The following is a 9343-nucleotide window of genomic DNA, read 5'->3' on the forward strand; positions in this document are numbered from 1 at the left end:
CGTCAAACTCTAAGTATAGATCATTGTTACTTTACTCGGAGACTTGTTGTAATTTATACATTCTTCCCCATCACAAATTTTTCCGTACCGGTAACATAGCAAAGTAACAAATTTTGATGTCATGTTGACAAAAATCTATAAAAAACACAAAAACAATTATTAAAATAAGGTAACACATTAATTTATACATAAATGCATTTACTACGAAACCTATAAAATATACAAAAGAAAATTTTGAAAGAAATTTACATTATCATGATTAATAATGAGGAGTTGAAAGTCATCCATCTTGCTTCAAGTCACACGTATTGATAAAAAGGACTCAAGAACAATAAAATTAAAAGCTTTAAAATTAATATAAAAACATGAAGTACATTGGTTAAGGAATCAATAAAGCCCTTTTATGCAACAAAAATTGATCTAAGAAAAATTGACACTAACATAAACCAATAAGTCAATGAGAAGAAAGTCTTACCGTAGGAAAAATTGAAGAAGATGATTGTGATGAGGCAAGAACGCGTGTGTGAATGTTGAAGTCCTTTCCTAGGATAATACGGTTTTTTATTCTTTTAAATAAAACTACAATTATTTTGTAAATAATTTTCAGACTATCCCATTTTGGTAAATACTTTTCAAAACTACATATCTTTGTAAAAAAACTCATTGTTCTACATATCTTTGTAAAAAAACTCATTGTTTCATGCCCTCCATATATGGTGGTTCCCTAGCAAACGACTTGTAAATTAGTTTGTTCGCAATTCCCCATCTAGCTCCAAAATCAAGGACCTCCGCGGTTGTGTTGAACGGATAAGAGGCCATTTAAAAACCCATTCCATCACCAACCTTGCAAACAGATCCTCATTTTTTCATTTAAAAATGTTTCAATCTTTAGGTTTTACTTTTACCACTTGGTTAGTGTGTTCTTGGCAATAAAATTACAACGGAATCCGCATCCACTTTTGGGTCTCCTCTTTGAGAAATGAGAAGCATATAAGCTCAGACTGCGTGGGGTTCTCGCTACTTCCAACCATTCAGAGAGGAAAGAGATGGCCGGAGGTAACCCTGTGAAGGGCTCATCCAACAAGCCATCAGCTTCTTCCTCCGCTTCTCACCACCGCAAATCTAATCGGGAATCCGGTCCCAATAACACAGCATCTGCCCCTTCCAAACCCTCTCCTTCAAAACCGCCATCTAACTCCAAACCCTCCCCTTCTTCCAGGCACAAACCATCTCCAAAGCTCAACCCCAATCCAATCCCCTCGCCCCATCCCAGACCCGAAAACTTTGCACCACCGCCTTTGCCACCGCCACCTCCGGCGTATGGTTTTCACATGCTCGATCGCAGAACAATCATTCTCGCTGATGGTAGTGCTCGCTCCTACTTCGCTTTGCCACCGGATTACCAAGATTTCCCCCCGCCGCTCCCTAGGCCCCCAATGCGGCCTCACGGCCCGGAGCCTTGGTTAGGGTTTGATCGACAATTTCCACCTGGCCGACCGATCCCCGGAGGGGATGATCAATATCGTCAACAGAATCAAGATTATTGGAATTCGCTAGGACCTGAAGGCTCTCGTAAGAGGAAATTTGGTGATGAAAGAGATGGGAGAGAAGTGGGTGAAGTCAACGACGAGTTCGCAAGGCAAAGACAACAGCTTTTGCAGTATGGAAATATGATTTCAAGTTCTAATGGATCTCATATGGCGGGCCCAAGTAATCGAGTTCAGCTTGATGAAACGAGGGCACCCAAGTATATGAGACCTGAAGGGGAGTATAGGAATTTGCAGGGTAGGCATAATGAGATTGATCCAGCAAAGTTTAAAAGTGCATTTATGAATTTTATCAGACTGATAAACGAGAATTCAAATCAGAAGAAGAAATACTTAGCAGATGGTAAACAGGGTTCTCTTCAGTGTCTTGCATGCGGCAGGTTTGATAAAGTTTTAATTTTTAATCTAGTATTTCAGTTACTAATTTCTTCTATTATGTTTTATGGAGAAGTGTTTCTGCGTTCTATGCTTCTCCTATTACTGATTTCTTCTATTAAGTTTTAATTTAGCGTTTCATTTACTTCTTTAACTTTTATTTAAATCTGTTGTGTGATTGCGATATAGCATTTGATTCAATTTGGTATACAGTGCAGATGCTGTGCAACACTTGGTATAAGTTACAACTATATTTTATATAGTATTACATAGTACTATTATCTATGTTATAGGCAACAACATAGATCTATCATAATGGTGTTTAGTATTTAGTTCTAATATCTACCATCTTATATAGGATGCTGAAATGGTAGCAGTATATAAGTTTTCAATATACTCTTTTCTACAACATACATAGAACTATAGAAGTAACAAACTGTGAACAACTGTGTTTAAGGTTTTTTGGTGAAATTGTTGTGATATAAGCATGGAAAAGGCTAAGGCCCTCCATTTTTACAAGTTATAGTTTAGAATGTATGTAAAAGTTCTTGTGGTTTCAAATTCTTACACCAGATTTTGCTTAATTGTAGCTTTAAGCCTCTGACTAAGCCTTGAAGCTTTCATCATAATTACTCAAGAATGTAAACCTTTAGATTCTTTCCATACAATTCTTGGAATACTCTACATTGAGTGATATACATGTCCTCTTTATTATAAGTTGATTATTGGGTTTTAATTAATTATTTCCGATACTTCTTTTAACTTTTACTTGTAGTTGTTGTGTGATTGTGACTTGTGAGATAGTGTCTGATACAATTTGCTAGTTTACTGTAACAAAAAGTACAATAGTGTAGATGAATAACACATGGTATATATTATACCATCTTATATATGACAGCTGGTGTTATAGTGTTGTATATATTTTTTAGTATATACATAGAAATAACAGAATATGAACTTTTTGTTGCCATTTTGTAACTAACTTATAGTTGGATTTATCTCAATGGCTATGGTCTTATGGATTTCTATAATTCTCTTGCAGGAGTTCAAGGGCACATAGATATTGTTTTAGTTGTGTTGGCTTTCTAGTTAGTTACATAATGCAAATCTCCTTCAAGAGTCAATTTGCTTAGTTATGGAGATGAACTTTAGCCTTGTTTTGTTGCTGTGGAACTTATCAATATATATATATATATATATATATATATATATATATATATATATATAGCCATTACTTTGCTTAATAGAATCTAATCTAACATATATATATTGGAGAAATTTTTGTTGTAGAGTTAGTTTCTCAAATGTATTTTGGTGTCTTTTTAAACTGACTTCTTTGATTGTATCCCTAATTGTTACTTCTTCCATCTTTCCTGAAGCACATGCTGGTTGCTGCTAGGCTCTCTATACTGTTTTTAGGTTATGGAGATTGATTATTCATAGCATGATTTAGGGTGGAAGGAAATTGAAAATTGAAATGAGCCGTTTTATGAAAATTCAGGTCCTCGAAAGATTTCCCAGACATGCATAGCCTTATCATGCACACATACAACCAAGAAAAAGAAGTTGCTGAGCATTTGGGTCTTCACAAGGCTTTGTGCATATTGATGAGCTGGAACCACATGATGCCACCTGATAACTCCAGGTCATATCAGCGATTATCTGGCCAACAAGCTGGCGCTGACCGGGATGATCTCATTATGTGGCCACCTCATGTCATCATACAGAACACAATTACCGGGAAGGGTAGAGATGGACGTATGGAGGGTTTAGGCAACAAAGCAATGGACATGAAGCTTAGAGGTATATATTTCTTTATATATCTTGCTTCTTTATCCATCTCCATGTTTCTTTATATATATATATATATATATATATATATATAATTTACTCCAATGCTTATACCAAGCCCTCCAAATTCCAATGCTTAACAACCCATGAAGATGTTTTCCTATCCTATAAGGCTATAATACATTGTGCATTCTATACATGTATAATGTGATGTGCATTCTCTACATGTATAACCTGATTATTGTATTAATCAGGCCAAGGGTAAATAGATTAGGAAGTGGTCAAATAGGCTGAACTTACAGAAACCCTAATAGAACAATCGTACATAACATAAAAAATCAAGTTGGGTTTGGTATAATTGGGTGGATGCTCCTCTTTAAATGGTTACTTTTTTGAAGTTTTGTCTACTTATTGTTTCTCCATCTTTCTCTTTCTAGAGGGACAAAAATTGCACTCTCAAAAGGGTGGGAGTGGGACAGGGACAGGGACTTGCTCTTGGTCTCTTTTGTGTAAAAGACGTAAATGCCCTCCCCTCCTCATTCTTGTCATCAAGAATAACCGTAGAAAGTTTGTTGTAACAAACACATCCTTAAAGATGTTAGTTGTAGTAGCATACGTTCCTTCTTCTATATCTCATTTGTGAAGATTAATATTAGGGTGTTAAGGATGTTATATTTTTGAATTTAAGTGTGCAATAGCTAGTTGTTGTCATGTCCTTGAAGAACCAATCAAAGTTTTCCTGGATATTCTCATGTAGTGGCCTATCCATTCTTTTTTTTTTTTTTTTTTTCTGTGTGACATCATTACAAGAGAGAGTACCATGGAACAGCAATTAGAAAGTTGTTTGATATCTCTATTCACCCGTTTAGTATTTTTATATCTCAGATTAGTAAGTATGGTAGACGTGATTTTCATGAAATGCAGGATGCTTATTTATTGCAAGATATTTGCTCGTCTATTACCCTAATTTCTGTGGGCCATTGAAGCAGTTAAAATTGTCAAATTATATGATGTTACTTTACTACATATAAAATATAAGTTTGGGAAATCATTGTGCTGTTTAAAATTTAAATTTAATTGTTGGTTACAAAAAGTTTGTTGTCCGCCTAGTAGGGAAATGATAGTTGCAACAGATTATGCATATAATGTTTTGGACATAAATTCAATGTTTGAAGTTAGATCATATGGATTATGGAGTATGAATTCAAAGGTCCAAAACCTACAACTAAAATTGCATTATTAGATTTAGAGCTACAGCTACTCATGCAATCTCTGCATGTTAGTTCAAGTCAAATTAATCTTTGTATCCATCCATGTAAATGTTAGATATGGATTGATGAGGCCATTGATGATTGTGAATTATATGTGGCATGATTTTTGTACTCATCAGATCTTGGATTCACAAGCGGAAAGTCAAAGGCAATGTTTGGGAGAGAAGGGCACTTGGGGATAACTGTGGTTAAGTTTGGTGGTGACCACTTGGGTCTAAAGGATGCCATGAGACTTGCAGATTTTTTCGAGAGACAGAAACACGGGCGTGGCTCCTGGGCATCCCTCAGATCAGGTTCAGGTTCAGGGAGAGATGAAGACAAAGATCCAAATTTTGTCAAGTTTGATAACAAGACAGGGGAGAAAGAGAGAGTCTTGTATGGCTATTTAGGAACCGTGTTTGATCTCGACAGCCTGGATTTTGATACTAAAAAAAAGGTCACAATCGAGAGCAAGAGAGAAAAAGCACAGCAACAACAACCACACCCACACCCAAACCCTAACCCTACTACTTGATATCATTTATTTACCAACAACAAGTTTAGTAAGGTACACCAAACAAAGTATGTTGTTTGGTTATATATGTTTTATTGGGTTTGAAGATAGAAAGTAATTAACACATGGGGCTTTCGGTAAAAATTGGTTAGAAATTAACAGTCGTGTAGATGTTGCCTTTGGACATGTACACTCGCGTGGTTTTATTTATTTTCTTGGTGTTGCTGTTAGTTATTCCATATATTCATTGTGTATGGCACTTGTGTTGATTTATATGCATTCATAAGTTGGTAGAAAAGTAAGTTGTAAATACCATCTTTGTTTTCTTCATTGAACATAAGTCCTACAACCTTTTTTTTTAAGCCACATTTGTTACACGCTTCAAAGACGTGACAGGTAATATTATGTTTGGCATGTGATTGGCTCATAGGATATGCAGACGACACTGGTGGTTAAATCACTTATGTAACACTAAAAGGTCAAATCTGAATTGGTAAATCAAAAGCCTTTGAACTCTATCATCCAGAAGAGATTGGAAATGATTTTGTTTTACAAACAGCTGTCTTAATGGTCAGGTCATTTAATATTTTTGACATATTTCCATTTTACATGATTCGGCTTCTAATGCTATCATTTCCAAAATCTTTATGTCAAATTAATCAACTTATATTTGAGAAAAACGCTTTCAGATAACGAATAAGTTGTACTTTGCAAGGTGGTTAAGCTTAAACTATAAAAAAGTCTCATTTCAATGGTAAGAAGTACTAAAAAACTAACTGAAATAAAAAGATATTAGACGATACTTAAATTTTTTTGCACCATCCTAAAAAGTTTATCTAATCACATATATATAGCACACACTCTTATAAAGACAAAAGACGTAATTTATATGCACCGATTTTAACATTATTTTTATAACATTTAAACTACTTTTTCACATTAACAGTGTAGTGACAGCTTAATCAACATTAGAAATACAGAGACAGGAAAGATATTAACGTACATTACACCAACTACCATTAAAAGGTTAGTGATCACAAATCACATTAGACAATAAGAAGCATTATGAATTCAGCCTGATGTCATGTCATTGATTGTCAACGATAGTAAGCATGCTGGAAAGCAGGTGACATGCCATTCCCATATCCCCCATAAGCAGCAGCCGGAGGTGGAGGAGGATAGTTCATCGGAGGTGTTCCCGGATACGTGAACGCCGGAGAATGCGGGGCGGCTTCCGGCGAATAGGCGGCATAATGATTTACAGGCGGACTCCTGTTTCCATGTCCATAGACCGAATATTGTGGTGGTGGATATTGGGTATTATGTGATGGAGACCTCACGAATGTTGGTGGGGTCGGGAAAGAAGATACATATGTGTTTGTGATACGCCCTGCTTTTGCTGGCGGCATCGGTCCCACGTTGCAGGCTCTGGTTCTTTTGTTGGCGGGACTCGTGGCGGCTGGCCTCTTTTTCTCTATCTTCACCTTCTCCAACTGTTGTAACCGTTTCTTTAGGTTCTCAGGGGGAAACTCAGCCTCAAGTTTGTATTCTTCTATGCATTTTATCACTACTCTTAGTGCAGACTGTTCTTTACGTGCAGCTAGGTGCTGTAAAAATAATCAAATAACAGGGGCAAAAGGGTAAATTTAAGTTTCCAACTCACAGCAATTTACTTTCATTATTCTCGATTACTAACATACAACAGTGCACTTTGAAAAATATATCCGATTGTGTAGCAATTTATCAAAATACAAAGCTTTTCTAAGAAATGTTTGACAAAATTAAGCTCATAATCATAAACTGAGATGTGAAATGATTAGTAGTATTTATATTTTATAGATGAAAAAAGGGGTATTTAATACCTGGGCACGTCCAGAATTGTTGGGATCTTCCATGATAGATGTTGCAGCCTTCTTTGCATCTTTGAGAAAAGCTTTTAGCAAAGAAACAGGGGGAAACCTCTCAACAAGGCCAACTTCATGAGTGAAATGCACAGCATCAACCTGTTGTCCTCTGCTAATTAATTCTTCAATCATATCTGCATGCACCCAAAAGGAACAACAAACATTTTTCTGTAAATTTCTTGAATTTGGTAAGTTAAATGCTTCAGATACCATTGGCGTGATTAAAAATAATGTAAAACTTTACCAGGCATTTGGTCACCGAGGCCAAGTGAAACAGCGAGTTTAGGCATCTGTTTACGCCAAGCAGAACCAACAACGAGCTTTCTATACAAATCGAAATCTTCATCTTTGACAATCCCGAAAGTTACTAAATGCTGCAAGAATGTATGAACTTCGGGTGCTTTCACATTCTCAATCCCACCACGCTCATCCAAACTCTGCTTCCACGTTTCAGCGATCTCCTTAGCTGTTTTCTTCACACTCGGTGTCACAAAAGCTCGTGAATGGCCTAGTATCGGATCAATCATCACCGGAATCAAACTCTCAAGCATCAAAACACAAGCCCAGCCCAAATCATTGACGCAATCCGGCCTCTTGTCCACCGGAAAAACCTCCGATATCGCCTCCAATACGAACCTAGCAGGATCCACACACTCGGCTAAAGCTATAGGAATTGTAGCTCGCATCACATCCATTTCTTTCTTCCTGGAAGAGATAAACCCCCAAAATCCTAATGAATCCATCTTCACACAGAAGGATTTCAACCTCAACAGCAAACCCTCGGAATCGTCAACTTCGGGATTATCTTCAGCGTCTTCGCTTTTGCTTGTTCCGACTGCAGCTGCTGCGGCTTTCATGGCTTCTTCTACTTTCCGGATAGCGATGGAGACGGAATTTTCAATTGTGGTTTCTCGTTCCTCGAGGGAATTGAGGGAGGTTTTAGTTTGGGTTTCTAGGGTTTTGATCTTGTCCTTGATAGCATCAGATTTCTTGAGGAGATTTTGCTCCAACGAAGTGAAATGATCGGTAAGTTCTTTCCAGAGGAGAGTGCAGCTGGTCATGAGCGAAGCCTGGCGTTGGAACTCATCGAAGCTCGGCGGCTGAGTTAACTCGCAGGGATCAGGGGTAGACATGGAACCCATAATCGATTAAGCTTCGATGTCTTCTAAGACATGGATACGAGGAGAAGAAGAAGAAACCCTAGAACTGTAGAGGGAGAGAGAAAGTGGGAACAGCAAGAATTGGTTGGAGGGTGCTGGTGGCGATAAAAAGGCAGGTTAGGGAATGGGGTCGGAAGATGACGTGGTTGATTGTTATTGGGCCACGTACGATGTTTGTTACAAACATAGAAGGCATGCGTACGATAAGGAGACCAACAGCGGTATTTACCTGTATGTTGATATGATGCGCCGTATACGTGTCTAGAACTCCAGCGTTCTAGTAGTGTGACCACAGCGAGCCATGCTTTCCAACCATCTGCACGTGACAAGTGACACCCATTATGTTCATCAGATAAGTTCTAAAATTAGTCCTTCAGGTATATGAAAATATGTGGATTTAGTCCATGTATTTATTTGTTGAATAAATGGTTTTGAGAAATTAAAGTACCTCCTAGCACTATCGGTATTAGAGTTGACAACCATTACTCTATTGGTATTAGAAACTATGTTTAATTCCAAAGTAAAATGACTACTGTGGCTTATCATATCTATATTTCTTATTTTAAAACCTTACAAATATTAATCTGTTTAGTTTTAAAACTCTAAAATCAAATTAACTTATAAACCCTAGAATCAATCTAAATTGCCTAAAGCCAAAACGACAATTGTTGTTCAATCAAAATGTTTGTTTTGAAGGGAGTTTCCCGTTTTTAGTTTTTAACAAAATATCGATTTAAACAAAAGTTTCGGTTGGGAATACGGGCTTATAACTATTGGTTTAATCAAAAACTCAAAATCTAAA

The 9343-nt window shown here is 36.9% G+C and overlaps 2 protein-coding genes across 2 annotated transcripts; one reads left to right on the forward strand and one right to left on the reverse strand.

Moving 5' to 3' along the window:
- The first annotated feature begins 844 nt into the window (after positions 1–844).
- On the forward strand, positions 845–5731 carry LOC145004646 (RNA recognition motif XS domain protein). Its single transcript, XM_078963608.1, has 3 exons — positions 845–1927; positions 3424–3725; positions 5104–5731. The coding sequence occupies exons 1-3, from the start codon at positions 1047–1049 to the stop codon at positions 5496–5498; spliced, it is 1578 nt and encodes a 525-aa protein (XP_078819734.1). The 5' UTR covers positions 845–1046; the 3' UTR covers positions 5499–5731.
- Positions 5732–6375: 644 nt separating this feature from the next.
- On the reverse strand, positions 6376–8638 carry LOC145004645 (FRIGIDA-like protein 4a). Its single transcript, XM_078963607.1, has 3 exons — positions 7626–8638; positions 7340–7515; positions 6376–7084 (listed from the first exon to the last, which is right to left on the reverse strand). The coding sequence occupies exons 1-3, from the start codon at positions 8521–8523 to the stop codon at positions 6575–6577; spliced, it is 1584 nt and encodes a 527-aa protein (XP_078819733.1). The 5' UTR covers positions 8524–8638; the 3' UTR covers positions 6376–6574.
- Between the last annotated feature and the right edge of the window lie 705 nt (positions 8639–9343).

The sequence above is a fragment of the Lactuca saligna genome, chromosome 7, assembly GCF_052625555.1.
Source record: "Lactuca saligna cultivar CGN05327 chromosome 7, ASM5262555v1, whole genome shotgun sequence".
Classification (NCBI taxonomy): domain Eukaryota; kingdom Viridiplantae; phylum Streptophyta; class Magnoliopsida; order Asterales; family Asteraceae; genus Lactuca; species Lactuca saligna.